Raw genomic sequence first — 27,642 nt, 5'->3', positions numbered from 1 at the left:
GTAATTAGATTCAAAACATAGAGAATCCCTCTAGGCAAAACCTTAAGTTACAAAAAAGACACACAGACAAGAATATTCATTCTATTCAGCACAGCTATTTTCTCAGCCATTTCAAGAAATCATAATCTAACACATACCTAGCTAGATTACTTACTAAATTCTAAGACTCCATTCCTGATCTATCTCTGGCAAAAGCATCACACAGACAGACACAGACCCTTTGTTTTTCTCCCTCCTCCCAGCTTTTGAAAGTATCTTGTCTCCTCATTGGTCATTTTGGTCAGGTGCCAGCGAGGTTACCTTTAGCTTCTTAACCCTTCACGGGTGAGAGGATTTTTCCTCTGGCCAGGAGGGATTTTAAAGGGGTTTACCCTTCCCTTTATATTTATGACAGGAACACTCCAGACAAGTTGGTGTCAGCTCTGCCTATCCTGCTTGATGGACCATTAAGGACCATCAGCGATACAACTGACCCATTGAGAGAAGGCAGACACGCCTTATGACTCAGCAAGGTGTGCAGGGACATGCCTATGGACAGAACTCTGAGGTTTTTCCAGGCCATGTGGTGGACAGCTTGTCTTTGGGACAAAGGAAGAAAGACCACATGGCAAGAGAATATAAAAAGCTGCTGCAGCTTCTCCATCTGATCTTCAATCCTGCTTCTTACCTCTGGAGGGACTTGGCTACACTGAAGCTTTGAACGAAGGACTGAAAGACCCATCCCAGCTGTGGATGTTCTCCAGAGACTTGATTTGAACCTGCAGTTTATTCCATCTCTGCTACAAGCCTGAACCAAGAACTTTGACATTGCTGTATGCAATTGATTCCATTTAACCAATTCTATTTCTCATCTGTATCTTTTCCCCTTTATTAATAAACCTTTAGATTTTAGATTCTAAAGGATTGGCAACAGCGTGATTTGTGGGTAAGATCTGATTTGTATCTTGACCTGGGTCTGGGGCTTCGTCCTTTGGGAGCGAGAGAACCTTTTTTCTTTTACTAGGGTATTGGTTTTCATAACCATTTGTCCCCATATTGAGGGGCAATGGTGGTGATACTGGGAAACTGGGGTGTCTAAGGGAATTGCTTGTGTGACTTGTGGTTAGCCAGTGGGGTAAAACGAAAGTCTTCTCTGTCTGGCTGGTTTGGTTTGCCTTGGTGTGCATAGAAACGCCAGCCTTGGGCTGTAACTGCCCTGCTTGAAGCAATTTGTCCTGAACTGATACTCTCAGCTGGGTCCCGCCTGAACCAGCATCATTACAATCGTGTCTAGTCTAGATGCGATAAATCGATCCCTGAGCGCTTTCCCGTCGACTCCGGTACTCCACCGCCAAGAGAGGTGCAAGCAGAGTCGATGGGGAGTGGCAGCAGTCGACTCAGCGCCGTGAAGACACCGCGGTAAGTCGATCTAGGTACGCCGACTTCAGCTACGCTATTTTCGTAGCGGAAATTGCGTATCTTAGATTGATCCCCCCCAGCGTAGACCTAGTCTAAGTCAATAGCCTCAAATCCAACTCTAAAAAGTTCTCAGGCAGCATTATTCTTACTTTGCTTATCTGCAAATTTTGATTATTAGCAATAGAAATATTTTGCCAGCAGTTTATGTGCGTGTGGTGAATACAACATTTCCCGATAAAAATCCAGTCCTTCCAAGCACAGTTATAAAGCTTTAACTTTTTGAATCTCAACCTCTACTGCCATTAAATAATTGTCTGACCTCCACATACGGCCCGGCCCCCCCCATACACATAAATTCCCACAACTGGGATAATCTGAATAGATAAAAATAGAAAAAAAAAGATGTGTAATACCCATAATTTTCCACATCAAAATTTAAAATCGATGGAAGTTTAAAAAAAGGCCGAAAAGAAATTTCAACATTTTCCATCAAAATTATAAAAAGACAAAGAGAATTTGCCCCAGCCTAATTTCAGTAATGATTGGCTCTAGTTGGCACTAGGATGCATTTTGTTGGTGGGAGGGTGTCCAGTGACCAACATAAGCGGGCAGGGGTGAATCTGGAGCAGCCCAGAGGGAGGCCAAGCTGGGGGCGTTGGCGCATGGGGGGCTATTGTTTGGGGACATCGGAAGCAGGGGGTTTGCCAGCGGAGGAGCTCTGGGTCGGGCCAGGCCCCTCGCCCTCCACAGCGTCCTCCATCATCTGCTTGTACTGGCGCTTGAAGAAGCCGAGCTGGAAGGAGACAGAGGGGAGATGGTGAGAGGCAGACAGAGACAGGCTCATGGTGGAGGAGCAGGAGGGATGGGCTGTGAGAACCTATGAAGGAAAAATCCTTGTACCTCCTCCACGAGCTGGGAGAGCCACAGGCCCCTCCCCGAGGGTGATGGGCTGTAGGGGAGGGTTAGAGCCCTGCCCCACTCACCTTGTAGAGGGCTGCTGTGATGAGAGCCAGCAGGACCAGGCCCCCCACGCTGCTGCCCACGATGATGGGCAGGTAGTTATAGACCGCGAAGCGCTCCACCACCGTCTGCACCTGGGGGAGAGGAGCTGTGAGATGGGGACCCAGGAGTCCTGACACTATCACACCAGACCCCACTTCCCCCCAGAGCAGGGACAGGACCTAGGAGTCCTGGCTCCCAGCTCTAACCAGTACCCGATGCTCTCTCTATCCCAGGCACAGTCACTCTGGTACCTGGCGCTGGATGAATCCCTCCTTCTGGGTGTATTTCTTCTCCTCGTATTCAATCTGGGCCTCGCTCACCAGACTCACTTTCTGCTGCTGAGTCTGGAACAGAGAAATTTACCGTCCCTGACTGGAAATGACACAAACCAGGCCGGAGCATCATCCCAGAGAGACCCAGAGAAATTTACAGGCCGTTCACACAGGGATCCCTTGCCCGGCACTGAGATGCAGCCAGCTCTGGGGAGGGGCTCAGGGGCTGTTCACACGGGGGGATCTCTTGCCTGGGGCCAGGAGGCAGTGGCAGCTCTCCTACCTGGGAGACCCACTGGAAGCTGACGTTCCCTTTGATCATGAACTCCAGCGGCTGCTGCAATTCCAGGGAGGGGATTCGGCACCGGATCTTCTTACAGGTGGCCACGGAGCAGTCCTGGGGCGGAAGGATATCGCCGGGTGAGGCAGTGGGCGTGCAGGGTTCTGCCTGGGCATAAGGGTCTCAGTCTGTCTATAGCAGGGGTCCCTCCCCCAGCCTAGCCCCCAACTCACTGTCTGTATTAGTGCCAAGGGAAGGGGCTGCTGGGACCTGCACTGGCCTGCACTCACCAGCAGGGGGCGCTCGCTCATCTGCTTCACAAGGTCCTTTGAACTGGTCGTTCCCACCTCACTGGTGCACTGAACCAGCTGGGGCTGGGGAGGGAGAGAGACACGGTGTTAATGGGGGCGGGAAGGGGACACGGGGTCTTTCCCCTCTATGGGGTGCCGGCTACAATCTGGCCCCAGGGCAGGGGACTGGCTGGCTCCAGTGGGGAGGGGGAACATGTGGCCTTTCCCCCCTAGGCATTCTGTCCCAGCAGGGGGCGCTGTAGGGCCGAGCAGGCATCACTGGGCCCATCTCACATACACAAGGGCAGGGAGAGGCAGGTACCTTGGAGGGGACGACCTCAGAGGCGTCCCACACCCGGACCCCGCTCAGCTCCACGGGGAACTGGAACGTGACCGAGATGGGGACGCTTCGCTGCCGCAGGTTCTTGACCTGAAAGAAACAGACTCGCTACAGGGCACTGCAGGAAGAGAACCCAGGAGCTCTGATCCCCAGCCCCCGCTCTGACCCTCAGATCCCACTCCCCTGCCAGAGCTGGGGATAGAACCCAGGAGTCCTGGCTCCCTGCCCACCCCCACCTTCATCTCTCTGTGCTCTAAGCCACTAAATCTGACTCAGGCAGTTCCACTCCCTCCCTCTTGCCCCGTCTCCCCCCTCGCACTCTGTGCCGTCGGCCTCACCTCGTATCCATGTGTCACTGGCATACTTGTCCCTGCGTCCTCGGCAGAGAAGTTGACGTACTTGGTCGACTCCTCGAGGCTGGGGGAGGAAAAGGACGGAAGGAAGGAGAGAGACGGGAGTGTGCTGGATGGGGCTGGAGAGTGGCGGTGGGTGGGGACGCTGTGCTGCAGGGGGCGGGGATGGGGCCCCAGCAGGGGGCGCTCTCCCCTCTGTCTCCGCACTGACCTACCTGGTGAGGATGACGAAGATGCCGTACTTGACCGGCAGCTCCGCCCGGTGAATCATGCGCTGGGTGATGGGGCCGCCATTGTCACTGGGGGAGGGGAGGGCAAAGGGGAGAGACGTGAGGAGACACAGGCAGATAACTGGCAGGGAGGCTGCATCACAAGCCACTGCCCTGTCCTGTTCCCTGCACGGCCCCCTCCCACTGCCCCCACCCTGACCCCTGGCCCTGCACGGCCCCCTCACCTGCTGGCCTTGGCCGTGATCTGCAGCCTGTCCCCCAGGTCAGCCTCAGAGGAGACGTCGAAGGTGGCGACGAAGACGGCCTGGAAAACACACGGGGGTGAGAGCTGCTGGGCTCAGGGCCTGGGGAACTGCCAGAGACTGCGGGGCGGGGGAGGCACAGGGGACCAGGGGGACTGTTGTATGAACTTAGAAGGAGGCAAAGGTGTTAACATGACCCTGTTCCTGTCCACAGAGAGCGCTAATCTGGTTTGGGATCCAGAGACCTCAACCCACTCTGTGCCATGGCAACACCCCATTAACCATCCTTTTTAGGACCCCAAAGGGGGGAGGGAACAGCCCCTCCCCTTCTCTCCCCCAGTAAGGCCTGATTTCCAGCCCCCCAAAGTCTGGCTCTTGGTTTGCAGCCCCGGCAGGGCCTGACTCCAGCCCCGGAGTGACCTCAGGGCTCTGTTTGCACTGACTCGCCGGGCTCCCCGGGGCACTTTCCCCAGCACATCGCTTGTCACGGGCTGGGCTGACCCCAGGGAACTGCCCCTCTCTGCTCCCAGCTGGGCTCACACGAGGGTTGCCAACTTTCTAATTGCACAAAACTGAACACCCTTCCCCCTCTACTGCCCCACTCCTTTTCTGAGGCCCCGCCCCTACTCACTCCAGCCCTCCCCCCCTCAGTTGCTCACCGTTCCCCACCCTCACTCACTTTCACTGGGATGGGGCAGGGAATTGGGGTGTGGAAGGGGGTGAGGGCTCCAGCTGGGGATGCGGGGTCTGGGGTGGGGTCAGAAATGAGGAGTTCAGGGTGTGGGAGAGGGCTCGGGGCTGGGGCAGGGTGTTCGGGTGCGGGAGGAGGTTCAAGGTATGGGCTCTTGGAGGGAGCTTGGGTGCTGAAGGGGTCTCAGGGCTGCGGCAGGAGCATGGAGTGTGGGGTCTGGGAGGGAGTTAGGGTGTGGGAGGGGGTTCTGACCTGGAGTAGGGAGCTGGGCTGCAGGAGGGGGGTTGGGGTGCGGGCTCTGGCCGGGTGGCGCTAACCTCAAGCAGCCCCCAGTTACCAGTGCAGTGGAATTACTGTGGGCTCCCTGCCTGCCCTGGCTCCATGCTGCTCCCGAAAGCTCCAGGCCACTAGGCAGCGGCGCGGGCAGGCAGCTCTGTGCAGTGCATGCTACCAACGCCCGGTAGGCACCGCCCCCACAGCTCCCATTCGCTGTGGTTCCCGGGTCACTAGGCAGAGGCGCGGGCCGGGGGGTGGGGGGTCAGCGCACAGAGCTTCCCTGATCTCCCCTGCCTCAGGGAGCTTCAGAGACATGCTGGCCACCTCCAGGAGCCCCGTGCAGCCAGGGCAGGCAGGGAGCCTGGCTTCGCCTCGCTGCACCTCCAACCGTACTTTTAACAGCCCGGTCAGCGGTGCTTATCGGCGCTGCCAGGGTCCCTTTTCGACCGGTCATTCCAGTCAAAAACTGGATGCCTGGCAACCCTCGCTCACACCTGGGGAGTTCACATGCCAGGGCTGAGGCCAGGGCCCGTCCCTACCTCAGTTCCACTCCAGAAGATGGGGTAGTTGATGTGGCAGGTGCTGTTCCTCTGAGTCTGTTCCTTGGAGCCCACGGCCGAGCTGCACTTAACGGCCATGGCCCTCCTGTTAGACTGACCATGAGAGACCAGCCAGTGAGAGACGTAGACCACAGCACCCCTGACAAGCCCCCTGCACACTCCCTGCAACTCAGCACTGCTGCCGAGCCCCCCCTGGCCCGCTCCCTGCAGCTTGGCGCCCCCCGCCGAGCCCCCCGCTCCCCACAACTCAGCTCCTCTATCGAGACCCCCACCTGCTCCCTGCAGCTCAGCAACCCCTGCTGAGTTCCCTGTCCACTCCCTGCAGCATGGCTCCCCACTGCAGAGCCTGCCCCTCATGCCTGGTGTTCGTTGGGGTACCTGGAGCAGCAGGACCCGGCGGTAGGACAGCGCGGCTGGGTAGAAGAACCGCACCGTGGTGCTGTAGGAATTCTCCCCATGATTCTGGATGGAGACGGTGGTGTTGAGTTCGGGGGTGACGCCCACCACCAGGGTGCTCAAGCTAAGGCGGGAGAAAGGGGTGAGCTTCCTCAGGGCAGTGCCCTGGATGCTCTGTGAACTTCTTCTATCAGTGTCCACCCGGGGACCCCAGCGCTGTGAGTTTCCAGCGGTGCATCTTCCCCACAGCAGTGCACCCTGTGACACTACGCCCCATATTCTTCATAGAGCTACTGTTGTGATATGAATATGGCATAACTAATTTGTATTTTATGCAAGATGGGTCACATGCGGTATCACTGGAAAGGTGATGATTTACTGAATGTGATTGTCCTATTTGTTTGGGGATGGGGCTCAAACAGGGAAACAAAGGATTCCCACCACATGTAAATCCTATATAAGGCAGGGAAGTGAGTTTATGGGGCTGGTTCTTCACTAAATCCCTGCCGAAGATGACTGCTGAAAATACCTAAGATTGATCTGGGGAAGAAAGGACTGGACCCAGGCTAGAAGGTGTCTGGCCGGTGAAAGGAATATCTGGGGTTCGAAGCTGCAAGCAAGAGTGGTTTGTCTACAAGAAACACTGCAACCTGCTTAAAACAACATTTAGGGTGAGAAATTACTACTCATAGCCAGTTTCTTTAGTGTATTAACCTTAGTTTGCATGTTTGTTTTATTTGCTCAGTAATCTGCTTTGATCTGTTTTCTATCCCTTATAATCACTTAAAATCTATCCTTTGTAGTTATTAAACGTATGTTTTTTTTCTCTCAACCAGTTTGTGCAAGTCATAACTGGGGGGCAAAAAGCTGTGCATATCTTCCTCCACATTGAGGGAGGGGGTGCTTTTCATGAGCTTACGCTGTACAGTTTTCTGTGTGGCGCAAGACAATACAATTTTGGGTTTACACTCTTGTGTGTACTTGCGTGCCGGACAATTCCCGAGCTGATTCTTCCCATGCAGAGCTGATTTCAGTGTCTGTGTCTTTCTGCAGCTGGGTGTGTCCCTACCTGGGTGTGTGCTAGAGGAAGCTTGAGGGCCTGGCTCAGCAGAACAGTGTAAGGGAGACCAGGCTGGTGGAACCAGCAGGCTCACTGCTATCCCCAGTACATCAGGGGGCACCCCGGAGTGGGAGGGGGCAACCCTTCTCAAACCCCCATCCATCAGCACTGGAAATCTAACAAGATCTCCAGCTGGATGTTGAAGATCCGAAGTGTGATCAAACCAAATGTGTCCCACCATGGTAGGTGTTTTTGGAGGGAGGATTCAGTGATTTACCCAGAGAAATTGAAGGAGATTTCTAACTGGTCATCGCAGCGGTCATCTGTGCCACAGTCCTTCTGAAACGGGAGCTGGTTGGAGACCCAGGAGAGCAGGATCAGAGTGGGTGGGGAGGGGTCTGCAGCACCACCTGCCGGAGTGACACTGAGGGGACCCAGGGACCGTCCTGTTACCCCAGCACCTCCCAGCCCCCTGCACTGGAGGACAGATAAACCCATCATCAGCCCCCCCACCCCACCCTTCCTCCTCACCCTCTGCCCAGCGGCAGTTTCACACTTCTAGGAGTGCCGCGACTGGAGGACTGGCCGGCTCAGGGGGATGGGGAACAGGACATGGGATCTTTCCCCTTTAGGGGGCCCTGGCCAAAATAAATATTGACAATTGTCTAGTAAAAATCACATTTTTTAGCCAAAATATTTGTTTCTTTGGACAGAAATTTTGGGAGCTTTGAGGAGAAGTTGGAATGTTCCCATGGAGGGGAGATGCCGAGGCAAACTCAGCATCCATCTGTCACCCTCGAGTGGCTGCGCTGTGTAAAGAGGATTAGGAGGCTGCTGCTGCCTCTGAATTTACCAGACTCTTGCATTCAAACCCCGCGGTCACTGGTTCAATCCCTGCAGCAGACCCACCGCGGGGCCTGGCTCTGGCAGCTTACCAAGCCTGCAGACACCGTCGCGGAGTCCTCGCTCAGGATGGGTTTGAGGTTGCTTGCGGTAGGGATGGGCTCCCCCATCAGGATGTAGTTGAGACGCAAGGTTATGGGGGTCAGGGTGTCCTCTGGGCAGAGCTGGGGAGACAGAAAGACATGTCAGGCTTCTGAAGGGAAAGGGGGGCTGGGGGCTGGGTGGGACCAGGAGAGAGGTTTGTTCTCTGGGTGATTTGGGAGCAAGGGGCAGAGTTGGAGGGGCAGACACAGTGGGAGGGGAAGGGGTTAGGACCCCCCACACTCACAGAAAACGTTATCCGGTACATCTCACATCTCGTCTTGATGCCAAGCCGCAGTTCCCTGCGCAGGACAGGGCCGGTGGAGTTGAAGGTGGCTCGGATCTTTGTCCGCCCGGGGTCCAGAGCCAGGCTGTACTGGATGGTGCTGGAGATCCTGTCACCTATGGGGAAGGGGAAACGGGGGACAGAGAAGTTGAGAGCAGGAACTTCAAGGGGAAATGGGACATGGGGCTTTGTCCTTCTAGGGGGTGCTGGTTCCGATCCATCCCCAGGACAGGGGACTGGCTCACTCAGAGGGGAGGGGAATGGCGGGTGGGGGTTTGGTCTGACCTAGGCTGTCCCTGGTGCTCTTAGTGACAGTGAAGCAGACCTCTGCCCTGCTGGCCTCCGTGTTGAGCTGCTCCTGCCCCTGGCAGTTGAAGGCTGAGGTTGGGATCGTGTGGGGCTGGAAGCTGATGGAGACCCCAACTCTGAGCACCGGCCGGGACCTGCCATGGGAGGAACAGAACCATCACGCAGCTGCTCTCTGCAATGGAGCCAGGCCCCCTCCCTCCCCTGAGCCTCCCACCCAGCCTGGATGTGCTCACAGCACCCCAGGGAGATGGGTTATGGACACGCAGCTCTGCTAGAGGAGATGCTGGGGGGCAGAGAAGGGAGCAGCAGAGCTGTCCTTGTGCCATTCTCCAGCTGAGGGCAGCAGTCACAGACACTCACACTCAGAATACTAAGGCCTTGTCTACACTGTAGAGATTTTTTCTACAAAAAGCAGCATTTGTCCACAAAACACTGGAGGTTTACACACGACAATGTGACTTATGGTGACAAAACTCTCCTGTTTTGCCGACAACGTAAAACCACCTCGACGAGAGGCTTCGAGCGTTTTGCGGCAAAGCTTTGTCGACAAAGTGCCAGTGTGAAGACTGCGCTTGGTCATGTTGCTGTGATTGGCCCCCAGGAGGTGTCCCACAATGCCCTTCCTGAGAGGGTGACCAGGTGTCCGATTTTCAAATGGAACAACCGGTCGAAAAGGGACCCTGGTGGCTCCGGTCAGCACTGCTGACCAGGTGGCCGTTAAAAGTCCGGTCGGGGGTGCTGCGGCTCTAAGGCCGGCTAGTCCCTTCCTGTCCTGGCTGGCACTGGGCTGTGCCCCAGAATTGGCCAGAAGGTCCGGCCTCTGGGGCAGGGGGGCACGTTCTCTGAGTGCTGGCTCTGCACTCCCCGGCCAATGGGAGCTGGGGCCGGGGGGAGGGGTGTGCCGGTGGCAAGAGTGGTGTGTCTTCAAAATGGGGCAAAGCCTCCTGTCCCCCCACCTAGGACCCAGACCTGCTGGCTGTTTCTGGGGTACGCATGGCAGTAGGAGAGCCTGCCTTACCCCCCCCGCCCCCACTGCACTGCTGAGCAGGAGCCACCAGAGGTCAGTCCATGCCCCAATCCTGATTCCCAACCCCGTGCCCCAGCCCTGAGCCCCCCCCACCCAGAGTCCCCTCTTGTACTCCAAACCCCTCATCCGTAGCCCCACCCCAGAGCCAGCAACCCCAGCCCAGAGCCCTCACCCCCTCTGCACCCCAACCCCTTGCCCCAGCCCAGAGCTCCCTCCCACACCTTGAACTCCTCACCCCGTCCCCACCCCATAGACAGCACCCCCAGCCCACAGCCCTCACCCCCTCCTGCACCCCAACCCTCTGCCTCAACCCAGAGATGCCTCCCTCACTCCAAATCCCTCAACCCCACATCCCAGCCTGGAGCCCCCCCTACACCCCAAACCCCTCATCCCCAGCCGAACCCCAGATCCTGCACCACAGCCGGAGCCCTCACACACCCCAACTCCCTGCCCCAGGCCGAGCCCCCTCCCGCATCCTGAACCCCTCATTATTGGCCCCACCGTGGAGTCCACACCCCCAGTTAGAGCCCTCACCCCCTCTCACACCCCAACTCCTGCCCCAGCCCAGTGAGAGTGAGTGAGGGTGGGGGAGAGCGAGCCACCGATGGAGGGGGAATGTAGTGAGCGGGGGCGGGGCTTTGGGGAAGGGGGAGGGCAGGGATAGGGCCTCAGGGAAGAGGCAGGCATTCGGTTCTGTGTGACTAGAAATTTGGCAAATCTACGACCTGACCGCTCTAATCAGCGGTTCGAACCCTGCTGCTCTGCAGCCACAACTTCAAGACCTACAGGCAGATTTCTCATGGCATATGTGAGAAGAGCTACAAATCGGGACACGGTGCAGTGCAGAGCGAAGATAAAGGAGCTGAGGCAGGCGGACCAGAAGGCAAGGGAGGCAAACCCTCGCTCCGGTGTTGCAACAAAGAGCGGCCGCTTCTACAAGCAGTTGGACACCATTCTAGGTGGCAACCCCATCTCCACCACCAAGAGCCCCGTGGACACTTTGATGGGGCGGGAGGGAATGGAAAGTGGACCTAACCCTGAGGACGAAGTGGTGGATGAGGAGGTCAAGTTGGAGGACGTTTTGGACCCCATGGCAGGGTCGTCCGGTACCATGGTGAGTCAGGAACTCTTTTCCACTCCAGAGGGGTGGAGCCAGTCCCAGCAGTCTGTCTCCGGCAAGCACGATGCAGGAGAGGAGACCCCTGGTGAGTGATCTTTTTGAGCAGATACTGCTCGATTACATGGCGGACAGCTGTCCTTTGCTCTGAATACTGTAGTGGTGGGTGAAGGAAGAGATAGAAATGTGCAAGACCAGCTTTCCCTGTGCAGCTTAGCAGTGCAGCAGAAGAGGGTGCTGATGCACACCTAGATTTCATGGGAATCCTCCAGAGAGATCTCTAGGAAACTACCCTGGAGGTTCTTGCCAATCCTCTGCCAAAGGTTCCTTGGCAGAGCTGCTTTGTTTCTTCCCCATTGTAGGAAATTTTCCCGCACCACTTGGCAATCACTTGTGCAGGGACCAAAGAGGCACCCAGGTGAGCAGCCTAGGGACCTGGTCTGAGCCTGGATGCAGGCAGTAGATGTGCCCTTGCTTACCCTCAGGAATGAGCTATCAGCTTCACTGACATCCGCCTGTGGAAAATGGTGGCAGAATTTACAATATTGTCCCCAGTCCCCTTCACTGATCCTCTGAAAGCATCATCAACACCCTTTGCCCCATTTTGAATGTCCACCCCGCACCTAGGCCATACTCACCATGTTTACGGTGTTCGTTGAGATGTGTGCTTGCCAAGGTACATTGAGAAAGTGATTGGTATGTTACAAGAGGTGTATTTTACTGTAATGATTCAATGCTGTGCATGAACTAACTGTCATGCTTCTGTGCATTGTTTCTTGTGCATCTGCAGATGTGCCATTCAGGGGACCCCACTACACACCGGCGGAGCACCTACTCCAGATAAGGAAGCAACCAAGGTGGAGCAAGGAGGACGTGTTCAGAGAGGTGCTCCAATCCTCTGAGTCAGAAAAAAAAGAACGCATGGTGCTGAGAGAAATGGAAAGATGGGACAGAAAGGAGTGTGAGGAGTGCACTCTAAAGGCCCATGGGAGGATGATAAAAGTAACAGAGGAGCCCTGGGGCTGGTGCTAGTGGGGGCTGGCCTGCAGCCAGGGATGCCAGGCAGCTGGAGCTGGTGCTTGCATCACCCGCTCAGCGCTCAGGGCTTGTGTGTGTGCGTGGGGGTGGGGTGGGGAGGGGGGCTCTGGGCTCTGGCAGGGAAGGGTGGGGTGTGTGGGGTAGAGCCCTGAGTAGAACGGGTGGGCTAGGCCAGGGGATAGCACCCCCAAGCCCCCAGTTCACCGACCACCCATGCCTACACATAGTGATTGTTGCTGCTAGTAATATTTACATGCATTCTAGTCATTTGCTTACTAGAAATCCCAGTCAGGAATCAATGCAAGTGCTAGGTCAAATAAGATAATTGAGTTTAATGAAGCATGGCAGATTGCTGTATAGAAATACACATTACTGGTTCGCAATCTCAAAATCTTGCCTCAGTCAGCAGTCAGCTATGACCATTGAATTCTTTTTCTCACTTAGATCTAACCTGCCATAAAGGCATCGCTAGCGCGCTCTTAACCTGCCAAAGCACATTCCAGGAGAATTCTGCACCTACTCAGCCTATTGTTGAAGCGCTCCTTGCTGCGGTCCAGGTTTTCCCGAGTAAGGCTTCATGAGCCATGGGTGTAAGGGGTAGGCTGGGTCTCCCAGGAACACTGTGGGCATTTCAAAATCCCCCACTGGAATCTTCTGGTGTGGAAAGATTACTCCTTTACTTGCTTACTCCTTTCTGTACAGACCAGAGTTTTTTAAGATGCGTGCGTCATGCACCTTCCTGGACCACCCTGTGCTGATGTCAGTGAAATGCCTGCAGTGATCAACAAGTGCCTGCTATACCTCAGAGAAGTACCCCTTCCTATTGCTGTACAGATTGGGTGCTCACGATGTACTGCCTGACCAGCTCCGGTGTGTTCAAAGCAGTGACCACAACAGTAGAGAGCATTGCGGGGTCCATCCTTTCACACAGAGATGGCGGGCGTACAGTAAACAGGGGGTGTTAAAATGCCGCTAAAATTGGTCAGAAGCCCATGGAATGCTGGGACAGAAAACAATGCATCATGGGACGTTGAGCGAGCACCCATGAGGTGCTGCGATCCACTCCGCCTTCCCACAATTCCAAGCGGCAGAATGTGGCGAGTCGCACCCTGGGATAGGTACCCACCCAGAGCCCTGCTCTCACTGTCAGTGCCAGACCACCAAGTGTGGATGCGCTCTGCCAACACAAGGAGCGTAGTGTGAACATGCAATAGCGGTGAAATTATCGCGCTTCTTAATCGCGGACAGAACTTCTATCAAAAAAACTCTGTAGCGTCGACAAGGCCTGAGACTACCATGTGGAGCAGCGCAACGACACAGAGTAACTCACCTCAGCAGCAGGACCTGCCCTTCTGCCCCCACCGCGATGTCTGGCAGTCCGTCCCTCGTCAGGTCTGTCCCACCACTGACGGCCTGGCCAAAGTAGTGCAGCCTGCTGGGAAACTGTGACCCCTCGATGCGCTGTGGGGCAGAGAGAGCAGCAAGGGGTGGGAAAGGGGCGGCTGTTCTGTACAATGGGCACTAGGGGGCTGTGGAGAGTGAGGGGTGGCTGTACTGTACAATGGGCACTAGGGGGCAGTGGAGGGTGAGGGGTGGGAAAGGGGTGGCTGTACTGTATAATGGGCACTCGGGGGCAGCGGAGGGTGAGGGATGGGAAAGTGGCAGCTACAGGCTAATAGGCACTAGGGGGCTATGGGGCCCCATCATGTCTCTTCGGGGCTTTCTGGTGACCCCTTCTCACACGGGCTGGGCTCACCTGTCTATACTGGGGATTGAGGCCTCCCTTTTCCCCATGGAAGATGTACAAGGCCCCGCTATTGTCGCTCTCCATGGGGGCCCCGATGGCCACATCCGTCTGTCCATCCCCGCTGATGTCCCCGATTTCGGACATGCTGGCCCCAAAGCGTCCGAACGCCTGCCCCATCTGCCCCTGCAGTGTCTTGGTGCAGATCAATGTCATCCCCTGCAGGCCCCATCGAAGGAAACACATGGGGAAAGGATCAGCACTGACTTCCAGCAGAGAGTACCCCTGTCCCTACTGACCGTCTTTCCCTCTCTCTGCAGCAAAGCGCTCCTTGGCACCGCTCTGGGGCATCGGGGCCAACTCTGACTGGCAGGGAAAAGCTTCCCTGAATGATTCCCCCCCATCCTACTTCCTGGAGCACCGCGCCTGTTACTGCCATGCTAATTGTCCCAGCATCACAACTGCATGGCAGTGCAGGCAAAGAACCCCAGGCCATCCATCTTCCCCCTGGCTCCATCCTCTTTCTTACCGGCCAGTTAATCAGGCAGTTATAGACCCGTCCTCCATTCAGAGGTGTATGGTACATGGGGGCTCCGATTAGAACCAGGTCCGTGTTCCCATCTCTGTCGAGGTCCACAGCGCACAGTGTACCCCCAAAATATGAGCCAATCTGGAGAGGCAGATAAGTCACCCCTTTCATTTAGTCACCTCCTCCTTCTTCTCCCGCTGGGACCCTTCTCACCCTCTGGGGCTGAGGATTCAGTCCCAATCCTCATTCCATCCCCAGTCGCACCCTCTCGCTGCACAGCGGGTGGTGCTGTTGCTGAAAGTGTTCTTGCACAACGAGGCAGCTAGATCTCGGAGAGACGCTGAATGCTAGTTGTGGTGCAGTTCTTTCTAGCGGCTGTTCTAGCTCGAGTAAAGTTTATTCACTGACTGAGTCACTCTTGTAAGTTCTGTTCTGCTGGAACGTATAGGCAGTTAGATCTTGGAGAAATTCACTTCGTTAGTGTAGTGTGATCCTTTTCGAACACTGCTGCTATCACTAGTAATGTAATTTTCCTTGCCTGAGTCTCTCTAGAGCAGATCCACAAAGGTACTTATGTGCTTAACCCCCAGACTTAGGTGCACTGTGATTCATAAAACCTCTGCATGGCTGCTGCTGACCCTTTAGGTGCCTAACCTGACTTGGTGCCTATGTTTTTGCAGTAGAAGCTCCTTATGTTGCTGCCTCAAGGGCAGGGCATGTGCACTCCTGTCTTACTCTAGGCAGCCAGTTGCCCATTTCCCACCACACCCCAGCAGGATCCACAAACTGGGGGAAAACAAACGCTCTTCCACCTGTAGGGCACCATCTGGTACGTGTGGTCAGAGGAGAAGGACTTGAACAGGGGTCTGCTATTTCTTAAGTCAATGCCCTAACCCCTGAGCTGAGCGCTCCCTCGGTCTTGCCTGTTAAAGTTATTCCATTTTAATTGACTAATTAAATATCAGTTGGGCTGCACAATGTGTACAAATCACAACCACCCTAAGGCCCAGTGGTGAGGGCACTCCCTGAGAGACAGCAGAGCCCTGGTTAAAGCCTTCATAGAATCATAGAATCATAGAATATCAGGGTTGGAAGGGACCCCAGAAGGTCATCTAGTCCAACCCCCTGCTCAAAGCAGGACCAATTCCCAGTTAAATCATCCCAGCCAGGGCTTTGTCAAGCCTGACCTTAAAAACCTCTAAGGAAGGAGATTCTACCACCTCCCTAGGTAACGCATTCCAGTGTTTCACCACCCTCTTAGTGAAAAAGTTTTTCCTAATATCCAATCTAAACTTCCCCCACTGCAACTTGAGACCATTACTCCTCGTTCTGTCATCTGCTACCATTGAGAACAGTCTAGAGCCATCCTCTTTGGAACCCCCTTTCAGGTAGTTGAAAGCAGCTATCAAATCCCCCCTCATTCTTCTCTTCTGCAGGCTAAACAATCCCAGCTCCCTCAGCCTCTCCTCATCACTCATGTGTTCCAGTCCCCTAATCATTTTTGTTGCCCTTCGCTGGACTCTCTCCAATTTATCCACATCCTTCTTGAAGTGTGGGGCCCAAAACTGGACACAGTACTCCAGATGAGGCCTCACCAATGTCGAATAGAGGGGAACGATCACGTCCCTCGATCTGCTCGCTATGCCCCTACTTATACAGTATGCGCTATGTATACAGTATACTTATACAGTATACGCTATGCCCCTTCTTCCTCATCAGGCAAAGCAGGGACTCAAACCAGGGGTTGTTCATGTCCTAGGTGAGAAATCTAACCACCATCTATAAGGGAGGCCCTCCCTCTTCTCCTCCGGCTGGTTTGTGAAGATCGTGGTGGCTCTGAGCCTGCCTACTCGATGAGGCCCGACATTTGAGTTAGGTGGAAGAGTGCCTCCCTGAAGCATCACAACGCCTAAGTCCCTTGGTATGTCTGGACCTCTGTCTGTATCGGTCTCATGAGCTCTATCTAGACTGTAAGTGAAGGTAACAGCAGTGGGATATTGGAGAGATGCTGAATGTCAGCTGCGGCGCAATTCCCTAAACCAGTCAAGTTTATCCCCTGCCTGAGGCTCTCTGACTGAATCATTCCTGAAGGTGAATCAAACACAAATATTACACCATGTCAAAATCTTACAGGCTTCCTCCAGCCCTCTCTCTCTCACACCCACACTCCATATTACCAGTAACGCTCCCCATACCTGCTCTCCCCGCACCTCTGATGTGGGTGTCCATTTCCCACCCTTGGTATCTCGGAAGAACAGGACGACTTTGCCGGCGTGTTGATAGCGAGGGGCCCCGACCAAGTAGCTGCTCTGCCCATTGGCTGTGATGACCTGAGACGAATAACCTCAAAGGAAGAGAGGGACGTGGGGAGGTGAGATGGGAAACAGCCCTACAACAGTGCTGCACAGAACTTTCCCAGAACTGAGATGCAGCCACCTCTGGGGTGGGGCGCGGGGCTGTTTAAAAAGGTAAGGGAAGCTCGGTGGGTTTGTTCTTACCGAGGTAAGCATCATTCATGTCAGTGGAGGTTCTGGACATGTTGATGAAGCTCGGCTTCCCGCTGTGCCCATATAGGTATACCCCACCGGACCAGTCATAGGCTCCCACTGCTCCCAGCACAGGCCCGTCCTAAATCGACAGCGATGGCAAAGGGGACCGATTACAGGGAACAGACAGCACGGCGTGTATTTACTAGACACAGCCACCACTTGCAGCACAGCGCCCCCTAGCATCGTGCTGGGACACTGGGGTCAGTGCTGATGGCCAGGGGAGTGAGCACCCCCTACTGGGCCCCCACACCACTCGCTGCAGCATAGAGCCCCCTAGTGTCTGCCCTTAGTGAGAGGGGGGGTGCCCCCTGCACTGCTCCCACAGGACTCTGGGCTCCAGGGACACACCCTGGGGCCAGGCGTCACTCACAGGGGACAGCAGGGAGCTGAATCCTTCCTGGGACATCTCCAGCTGGAAGGAGCTGCCGCTCTGGGACTGGGTGCCTGTGGGGAGAGATTGACAGACAGACACAGGAGAGATCATCATAGACAGTAAAGGCGCCGTGTCCCATTCCCTGAGCCAGCCCTTCTCCCCACCTCGAGGCTGGATTGGATCGAGCGCCCCCTAGAGAAAAGGCCCCGTATCCCGTATCAGCCCCTTGAGCCACCCAGTCCCCTGCCCGGGGGCCCTGGATGAGAAAGGCATCAGGGGCATTTAGGGAGGAAGATTACTGGATACATGTTGAATGGGGAAAGAGAGAATATTTGGGGCCTATTTGGGCTCTGGATTTCCAGCAGCTCCCCGTCCCATCTTGGCCTTGAAAACCGATTTCTAGAGCCCCAGGTCCAGTGCGGCCGCTCCCCTGGCTTTGGTACCTTCGATACCGAATATCTTCTCCTGCAGCTGGTTCTGGATGCTCTGGAGGGCATCAAAATTGTCCACCCGGAAGACGTGCTCCTTGGTGGGCTCAGAGGCGATCTCCTGGAGCTCCCGTTGGGCAGTGTCACTGGAGAAGGCCTCACCAACCTTCACGGCGTAGAGGGAGGTACAGGAGAGACCAGGGCATGGGCGTCACTCAGCCCAGAGCCCTGGGCCAACACCCACCCGCCCCGAGCCCTGCTGGGCCCTAGAGAGGCATGGCTCAGCCAGCACCATGTGCTACTCTGGTAAGTGGGGGGTGGCGGGCCGCTGGAGCCTGGAGTTATGGAGCCTGCCCCATTTCAGCACCGAGTTGTGTCGGTTGTACCAGCAGCAGGGCACAGGGGTCTCCTTGCCATGGGGATTGTCAGCGCTCTGGGGCCCAGCATGACTCAACCTCCAGGGCGTAGTGAGGGGTGAGTGCGGGCAATGTCTCCGAGGGACACCTCAGGGCAAGGGGTAAAGGGCCGGGACCACTGCGCTAGTCCGGGTGGGTTGTGTGCAGTCAGTTCAGAGGTGGAGTCAGGCACCTCCCGGTAAGCAGCAGACAAAGGTCGAACAAGATCCAATGGCTGGAAACAGAATTTACACCCATTCAGATTGGAAAGAAGGTCTCAGGTTTAACTGTGAGGGGAATTAACCCTTGGAGCAGCTCACCACGGGCCGTGGTGGATTCTCTATCCCTGGCAATTTTTATCTCAAGACTGGCTGGTTTTCTAAGAGATCTGCTCTGGTTTCAGCAGGGATTAGTTGGGGGCAATTCTCTGGCCTGTGCTCCACGGGAGCTCAGACTAGATGACTGCAAAAAGTCACTTCTGGCCTGGGAATCTATGATTCTAAACCCGAGTTTGTTGATGTAGGACTTACGTCGACCTAACTCTGTAAGCGGCCTTGCTAAAATGTAGCTCCCACCCCTGTAACTCATCCACCACACCGACTTCATAACTCCACTTCCGCAAGTGCCGGTGCACTGAGCTCAATGTAGTCAGGTCGGTGCAGTGTCCGCATAGGCACCACATTGCTCATATCGCCTTGGGGCGCTGGCTGTCAGGGCCCCACCATGCCCCGCGCTGACAGTTAAGTCGATACAAGCGCTCCTGGTGTGGATGCGCACCACCAACAGAAGGAGGATAATGTGCACATGAAAAAATGATTGAATTACTGAGGTGGCTGTGTGACAAGGTAACTTAAGTCGACTTAAGTTTGTTGCGTAGACTTGCCCTTTATCTTGCTGCTGATGCTCATTTCAATCTCTTTGGCTCAGCAGTTTCATGGAGATAAATGTCAAGTGACTGACACCAGTTTGGGGAGGATCAGAGCCGTTGTTTGAGTCCCAGGTGTGTGCAGAAAAAACTATTAGAACCGGTTGATTTTGCTGTTTAACTGGGGGGCTGTATGTCAGGAGCCCCTAGTTCAAGTGACCCCAAATCCTAACCTGTGTCCCCATGAGGAATTCCAAATTTCATGGCAATCTGAGTCAGCACGTGGACCGTAGGGCAGGCAGAAAACCCAACCTGTAACTAGACAGCTCTGCAAAACCTGAACAAGAGAGGAGCTCCAGCTCTCCTATAACGTCACACGTTGACCCAGTTACAACCCTGGGTCAGTTCTTCTCCCTTATCTAATGGGAACCTGGACATGGGCTCAGATCCCTACTAGTTCTCCACACAGCCGCAGCTCACCCCGATGGCGTAGCGGATGATACCAGCTCTCTCAGCCTCAGGGACGGTGTCTGAATAAGAAAGTGGGTCGTTGTATTTCTGCCCATCTGTGATCACAATGAGAACCTTGGTGGCCTCATCCCGAGTGCCTCTCCCAGAGGTGAACAGCTCCAGCCTGGAAAAGGGGCGGGGGAACGCCTGGGAGGGTTATTGATACGTAATAACACCTAGCGCTCGTCCACTGCTTTGGCATTACAGATCTCAAAGTCCTGTACAAAGGAGGCCACTGTCATTGCCTCCATTTAACCAATGGAGAAACTGAGGCACACGGCGGGGCTGTGACTTGCTTAAAGTCACTCAGCAACAGAAACTCAGAGCTGGCAATAGATCCCTGGAGCCCTTGCTTGCAGCATCTCCCTCCCCGCTCTAACCTACTAATGCCCACCCACCTCCCGGAGTGGGGACAGAGCCCAGGAGTCCTGATGCCCAGCCCCCCTGCTCTAACCACTAGTCCCCAGTCCCTTCCCACAGCTGGGGATAGAACCCAGTGGTCCTGAGTCCTTTCTCGTAGCTCACATGTCCTTACAGCCCATTCCCTGTGGAGTCAGCACTGGGAGGAGGGCAATACCTACACCACTTTCCGGATGGCTGTGGCCGTGTACGTCGTTCCATGAAGCTGCTCAATCCTCCAGACAAGGTGATCGGGGTCATGACTTCTCCTGTATTCCATGAAGTCGAAGTGCAATTGAAATTTATTGGAGTACTGCATGAGGGCGAACTGCAAGGGGAGGCGGGGAGAAGAGAGAAAAACAACCCCAGGGGTGGAGGGTAATAAAAGCAGGCATCAGACTCAGTTAAGGGCTGAGGCAGTCGGGACGTAGTGGTTCTGTTGGAATTTTTTCCTGGTTTTGGATGCAAAATCCTTTACTGCTCCCCCTGCAGAACAGCGCCCCCTAGAGCTTCACTGGGGCTTTGGGGTCAGCACTGACTGTGAGAGGCAGGGTACGTAGTCAGGGTTCAGCTTCTGCCCATTACCTGCGTGTTGGTGCTGCGGAAACGCTTCATGATCTCAGCGAGAAACGCCTTCATTTTTCCAAAGTCCACAGGTGCAATGCTGCCCGAGCCGTCAATGAGGAGCGCTATGTCTGTGACATGTCTGGGGCACTCTGAGAGTGACAGGAATGAAGTACGTCCTGACTCAACTCCACAAACATGGGAAACCCAACAGAAAGAGCTAGACCAGACCAATGGGCGCATCTAAGCTGATATCCCGCCCCCTGCTGGCCACCCCGATCAGACCCCTTCGGCCCCCCTGTTGCAATATCATCCCGTCCCTGCCATGAAGGGGTCCTGAGAGTAGACCATGACATGCACTGGCATGAAAAAAATACACCCTTCCCCCTCCCAGAGCTGGGACAGAACTCAGGAGTCCTGACTCCCAGCTCCTACTGACATCCTGAATCAAACTAATGGGCCCACCTAGCCTGGTATCCCAACCCATATCAGACCCATCTAGACCCATCTCCCCTCCAACTTCCCATGTCCCTTGTACCCACCCGTGACCCCAGAGCATAGGTCCCCCCCCCACACCCCTGTGTCACCCCTCACCTGGGTGGGTGTCTGGGATGCGCTGGACCTGCCGGAGGCTCTGGTCCAGGAGGAAGCAGTAGCCGTTGACGTACATGTTCTCCCCGCAGGCCCGGTGCACCGTGGGGCCGCACACCTGGGGCACGAGAAGGCATGAGGTCAGTAGGTGCCCCTCTGAACAGAGCACTGAGGGTGGGGGAGCCAGGGGTCTGGTGGGGGAGCCAGGGGTCTGCTCCACAACCCTATGGGTATGCAGGGAAAGCCCCTGCCGGGGCAGACGGGACCCACATGAGGGCATCACCTGGTTCCAACGCTTTCTGCTAGTTCACGCACAGTCACTGTCGCCATGGCGACAACCCAGTTACAATGCTTCCTGCTACATCAGCTTCCTGCTTCCTTCTAGTCACTGTCACCATGGCAACATAAGCCAGTTGCCTCCATCCCTCACAACATCATCTCACGGGGTCACTGTTGCCAAACCAAGGATACCTGGCCACCGCCATTTCCCACTGCATCCTTGTGCCCCCCCTCCAGTTACAGGAGTTACCAACAGCCCTCGCACAGTTATCATGTAGTCATGGTGATGTCACCCAATTGTCACCTCTGCGTCATTGCTCCAGTCACGCTGACACAGCCCAGTTACTACCGTCCATGAGTAGTGGGGTTTTGGGGAGGGAGCTGTCCCCTGGAATGATGAGGGAGTAAATGTCGGACCCCAGTCCCAGCACCCATCTCCCCTGAGTGTGGTACCTACCAGGAACTGGGAGCCTCGGGAAGCCAGCGACAAACCGAGGGACATGTTCATGGCATCGGGGGGTCCTGACAGGGGAGAGAAGCACACCAGGGTGAGCAAATAAACTCCATTCCTGTCCTAGAGCGGAGGAGAGAACTGAGGATTCCTGACTCCCAGCTCCCCCCACTCTAACCACTAGACCCCACCCCACTCCCTCCCAGAGCTGGGGACAGAACCCAGGAGTCCTGACTCCCACTCCAATCCTCTTGCTGCACCCCACAGCACAGGGTGCCCCTACTCTGGATGAGGATCTCCTGGCAGCGTCTGGAACCCAGGTCGCACTTGTAGACTTTGCCAGTTTCATTCACGCCTCCTATCTGCTGCGGGGCCCCGACGATCAGCCTGCTGGGAGAGAGCAGAGGGGGGTTAGGGAGATGCCCCATCACTCCCAGGGGAGTGGGTCCCACGAGGGGCAGCCCAGCCAGACAAGCCCCGTAGTATTGGGCAGGAGTCATGTGGGGCCCTGAGCCCAGGTTAGGCCCTTACCCCCGAGTGCTGGCACTCCCGAACTGCACCACGCTCTGCCCAAACCCCGCTGCTGCCTCCTGGAAGGTGATGGGTCCCTCCACGTCCACACTGAATTCACGGCTTGGGGCCAGCACTGCAGGGGTTGAACAGTCACCAGTTAGAGCTTTCCCTATGGAGAACGGGCCAGTGTTTGGGGCTGAGGGGTCGGCTCCTTCTGGCTACGGGACTGAATTCCACACACACACACCCCGCTCTAACTCAACAAATCCCACTCCTCTCCCAAGCCAGGGATAGAGCCCAGGTGTCCTGACTCCCAGCTCCTCACCACCTGCTCCCTAGTCCTCAAGGGCCATATTATGCAAATCATTCCCTGCATTTATTTGCATAGTGCCAGTTACTCCCGCTTAAAAATAAATATCAAGAGTGGAGCTAATGCTGGTGAAGGGAGCCCTAGATTTGTCTCCATCAGCTTCCCTGACGCTGATCCATAGCGGGTGCACTTCCTGTCGGGGTACCAGGGTCAGATCAGAGACTTCATAGACTGATAGATTCCAAGGCCGGAAGGGACCATTGTGATCGTCTAGTCTGACCTCCCGGATAACACAGGCCAGAGAACTTCCCTGCATTAATTCCTGATTGAACTACGGCAGGTCTTTCAGAAAAACGTCCAATCATGATTTTAAATGTCCAGTGATGGAGAATCCACCACAACTCATGGCAAACTGTTCCAAGGGTGAATTACGCTTCCTGTTAAAAATGTCGGCTTTATTTGCAGTCACGAGCCAAGTCTGCACTACCACTTACGGCGGCAAAACTTGTGTTTCTCAGGGGTATGAGACAACCACACCTCTGAGCGACATAATTTTCGCTGGCATAAGTGGCAGTGTGCAGAACCCTGTGGCGGCAGGAGAGCTTCTCCCACCGACAGAGCTACCACCACTCACTGTGGTCGTTTAATTACGTTGACCGGAGAGCTCTTTCCTGTCGGCACAGAGTAGCTACACGAGTGATCATACATCGATGCAGCTGCATGGGTACAGCTGTGTCGCTGTACGATCGCTAGGGTAGGCATGTCCATTGTTTGCCTATCATCAACGTTCAGCCACTGGATCGTGTTACCCTTTATCTGCTAGGTTGAAGAGACCAATATTAAATATTTGTTCTTCTCATAAGTACTCCTAGACTTGGGTCAAGCCACCCCTTAACCTTCCCTTAACTAGATTAATCTCCTTGAGTCTATCACTATGAGGCAGGTTTTCCAATCCTTTCATTAGTCTCATAGCACTTCTCTGACCCCTCTCCAATTTATCAACATCCCTCATGAACTATGGTCACCAGAACTGGACTCACTAGTCCAGAAGGGGGTAGCACCAGGGTCAAATACAGAGGTAAAATGCAATAGAACCTCAGAGTTATGAACACCCCGGGAATGGAGGTTGTTCGTAACTCTGAAATGTTCGTAACTTGAACAAAACATTACAGTTTTTTCAAAAGTTTACAACTGAACATTGACTTAACACAGCTTTGAAACTTTACTATGCAGAAGAAAAATGCAGCTTCCCCTTTATATTTTTAGTAGTTTACATCTAACACAGCACCATACTGTATTGCTTTGGGGGCGGGGCGGGCTCTGCTTCTGCCTGGGTGCGTACTTCTGGTTCAAATGAAGTGTGGGGTTGGCTGGTCAGTTCCTAACTCTGGTGTTCATAACTCTGAGGTTCTCTTCCTGCTCGAGATTCCCCAGTTCATGCATACACGGATTGCAACAGCCCTTTTGGCCACAGTATCACGCTGGTAAAATTTGTGTTGTGGGAGCTGAAGCTGAGACCCACTAAACTCATGTCACACAAGAAACAGGCAGTGGATGGCAACACTGAATCCCTAATGCATTTGGGTAGCTAACTCCCCGCCATCCTCTGTGGGATTGGCTGGGGGAAGTGGGTGAGTGGGGAAACCCCTTTCCAACTGGCTGATCTTCCCCACATCCCCCACCTCCTGATAGCCAATCAGGGCTGCTGCAGGAGGCAAGCAGAGGTGAGAGGAATTGTGGGAGACAAGTAGGGAGTGTAAGAATCTCTCCAGTTGGCTCTTCTCTCCTCTCCCCTGGCCCTTCTGCCTTCTCCATCCCTGCAAGCCCAGACCTGGGAAGGAGAGTCGCCTTGGAGCTGCCCCCTCCAGGGTGGGAGGCTATAAAGACTGTCCAGATTTGCAGGAGGAGCAGATGTGGGGCAAGGTGGGGTGCAGAATTGTGGGGCTGGGGGGTGAGGTTGTGAAATTGTGGGGCTGGTTGGACAAAAGGGGTGCTGAGAGGGTGGGGGCAGGCTCCCCCAGTCTTCCCTTCATCCCTTTTTAGGACACATCTCCCAATGTGCCTCAAAGTCCCCAGTCCCAGCCTCAAATCTCTCATTCTCATTCTCAGCCAACACAACGTGTGACCTCCCCCCATGCCCTGAGAGGTCCCAGCTTCACAGACAGAGGAGACATGACCTTGAATGAGGAAGAAGCTGTGGTCGCTTTACAGCAGGACCATGCCAACCACATCCATTTCCTGCCCACCAACCCCAGCCCACATCTTACCAAGCACACGTGCCCCATGGAGAGTGAGAGTCACACCTCCCCCCATCCCCTCCCAGAGAGACCCAACAAGTGGCCACATCTCAGTGCTGGGTGAAGGAATCCTTGTACAAACAGCCCCCAGGCCCCACCCCATAGGTGGCTGCATCTCAACGCCGGGCAAATAACTTCAGGGATTCCATGCCTGCAAAATACGGATTTCATGTGCATTATAACATGTTTTTTGGTGTATTATTTTCTAGTAAAACCACCTCCAGAGAATGAGAATTATAATCCAGTGTCAAAACAGAGCCCTCACCTGCATATGCAAATAGATCCACACCAACTTCAGATCATGCCCTTCACTGTTCATTGCTTACCAACATAGCCTCTTTTACTCTGTTTAGGTTGGCACTGGGGGCCTGTTTCACACATTTTAACAATTTCGCTAGCTCATTGCTCATTTGTGGCCAGTACATTCTCTCTCTGGCTCTGCATTGATATTTCTCCAGTTCCAAGCGTCTTTCATGTCCTCTTGTGAGCATGTCAGCTTGTAACATCTTCGGCACCACTATTCTATTCCCTCTAAACAATATGCCATCACTAACAGACAGTTCTGCTTTGAACTGAAAATGTGGAGTTGATCAGGAATGTCCTGCCCACCTGAGGGTAATAGTGTTAATTACCCTATGTAAAATCTCATCATTAGCTGTACCCTTAGCAAGTTCATTCCAAAACCTTTCTGAGACTGAGCACCAGACCCCACTCCCCTCTTAGAGCTGGGGATAGAACCCAGGAGTCCTGACAACCAGCCGCTCCCCACCAGTTCATTCAAGTTTCCTTTGTGTCTAGCCCTGGATGGCCATTTTATGCAAATTGCCCATGCATTCATTTGCATAGCAGCAGAAACTTCCATGTGAAGAAGAAATCTAAGGAGTGTGTTTAGCACTGGTGAATGAAGCCCTTGATTTATCTCTTGCCGACCTGGATTCACGGGGGGAGAGGGACTTTCTGTAGGGTTGCAGGGGCAGATCAACCTTCACAGAATTACAGAATAGAACGCCAGAAGGAACTGCTGTGTTCATCTGCCCTGACTTCCTGTGTAACAGGAGCCAGAGAGCTTCTCTAAATTAATCCCTGTTTGAACTAGACTGGAACATTTAGAAAAAGATCCAATCTTGATGTAAAATTGCCAGTGACGGGGAATCCACCACGACCCCTGGTAAATTGTTCCAGTGGTTAATTCCTCTCAGTGTTAGAAATGTTACGTCTCATTTCCAGTCTGAAGTTGTCTAGCTTCAGCTTCCAGCCATGGATCATGTTACACCCTCCTCTGCTAGATTGAAGAGCCCATCATCAAATATTTGTTCCCCACGCAGGTACTTATAGACTGAGATCATCACCCCTTGGTCTTTGCTTTGTTAATCTAAATAGCGATAGACTCAAGGAGCTCAATCCATCAGGCAGGTTTCCTAATGCTTTGATCATTCTCATGGCTGTTCTCTGAGCCCTCCCCAATTTATCAACATCCTTCTTCAACTGTGGGCACGAGAAGTGGCAGAACAGGATTCCAGCAGCACTCACATCACGAGCAAATACAGAGGTAAAATAACCTTTCTGCTCTTACTCGAGTTTCCCCTTCTTCTGCCTCCAAGGATTGGCCGCAGCATCGCAGTGGGAGCTCCATGGCCCAGGCAGTTCTCGGTCTCTCGACCGAGTCTGTCAGCTAATGCAGGGTGGCCTGGTAAGCTTGTGCCATGGGAGCCTGAGCTGAGACCCACCAAACTCATGTCACACAAGATACACCAAACAGCCCATCAGTGGCAAGAGTGAATCCCTAACACACAGCGTGGCCATCCCTCTGCAAGAATCCCCTGGGAGCTGCCCCCTCCAGGCCTGGGAGGTAGTAAAGACCCCCCAGAGCTGTAGGAGGAGTAGATATGGGGCAAAGCGGGATGCAGAATTGTGGAGCTGGGTGGGTGGGGCCTGGGGACAAGGGAGCTGAGGGTGGGGGAGGAGCTGAGGTGGCCTCCCCCATTCTTCCCTTCATCCCTTTTCAGACCCCATCTCCCAGTCTGTCCCCCCTGCCCAGCCCATCCCCCTCACTCTCAGCCACCCCAAAGTCAGCCCCCTCCATTCCCTGATGGGTCCAGGACTCACAGAGAAGAGAGATGTGACGTTGAAGCAGCGGGAAGTGGCTGTGGTTTAACAGCAGGATTGCGCAATTGCGAACACTGCATCCACTTCGCATCCGCTGGACCCTCGCCCCACATCCTACCGAGCACACACGCCCCACAGAGAAGGGGAGTCGCACCTCTGACCCACTCCCATCCCAGAGAGTCTGGGGGAACAGAACACAGAGGGAACTGCACCCAGGAATACTGGTTATCGGCGCCCCCCATCCCTCCTCTAAGCCACTAGAGCCCCATTCCCGCCCATATTTGGGGAGAGAACCTAGGACTCCTGATGCACAGGTCCCCCGCTGTAACCCACCAGACCCCACTCCCTCCCACCCGCCCAGAGCCAGCCAGGGATAGGACCAGGAGTCCCGACGGTCCAGATGCTCCCATCCCCCTGCCAGAGGGGTACTCGCCGGGCACCCATGTGGAGGAGCCCAGCATTTCCCAGTCCCTCTGGCTGGCACTTACCTGCGCACAGGTAGAGGAGCAGAGGCAGGGGGTCCATCCTGTGCTGGGTGAGGGGTGTGTGTGGAGCGGGGAGTGAGAGGTTCAAGGGCAGTGCCTGGAG

The 27,642-nt window shown here is 54.7% G+C and overlaps 1 protein-coding gene across 7 annotated transcripts; it reads right to left on the bottom strand.

Annotated features, from left to right (window-relative positions):
- Positions 1 to 27,642, bottom strand: LOC140912369 (integrin alpha-X-like). Of its 7 annotated transcripts, none has more exons than XM_073346636.1 (30): positions 27,543 to 27,642; positions 22,360 to 22,474; positions 22,112 to 22,218; positions 21,835 to 21,899; positions 21,102 to 21,216; positions 20,529 to 20,659; positions 20,126 to 20,271; positions 19,515 to 19,668; positions 17,790 to 17,940; positions 17,344 to 17,417; positions 16,923 to 17,052; positions 16,620 to 16,768; positions 14,425 to 14,565; positions 13,908 to 14,114; positions 13,482 to 13,612; positions 8,946 to 9,103; positions 8,622 to 8,776; positions 8,326 to 8,457; positions 7,668 to 7,741; positions 6,313 to 6,454; positions 5,914 to 6,027; positions 4,390 to 4,469; positions 4,151 to 4,234; positions 3,921 to 3,999; positions 3,565 to 3,672; positions 3,243 to 3,326; positions 2,956 to 3,069; positions 2,652 to 2,744; positions 2,382 to 2,492; positions 1 to 2,191 (listed from the first exon to the last, which is right to left on the bottom strand). In XM_073346636.1, exons 1-30 carry the CDS (start codon positions 27,577 to 27,579, stop codon positions 2,069 to 2,071), a joined length of 3,504 nt encoding a protein of 1,167 aa, XP_073202737.1. In that variant the 5' UTR covers positions 27,580 to 27,642; the 3' UTR covers positions 1 to 2,068. The 7 variants fall into 7 exon arrangements, with proteins under 7 accessions (XP_073202737.1, XP_073202738.1, XP_073202741.1 ...); XM_073346637.1 differs by having other exon boundaries at positions 22,112 to 22,215; XM_073346640.1 differs by lacking the exon at positions 2,956 to 3,069.

This window comes from Lepidochelys kempii, chromosome 6, assembly GCF_965140265.1.
Source record: "Lepidochelys kempii isolate rLepKem1 chromosome 6, rLepKem1.hap2, whole genome shotgun sequence".
NCBI classification, from domain to species: domain Eukaryota; kingdom Metazoa; phylum Chordata; order Testudines; family Cheloniidae; genus Lepidochelys; species Lepidochelys kempii.
This window is presented reverse-complemented; position numbering and strand designations above follow the sequence as displayed.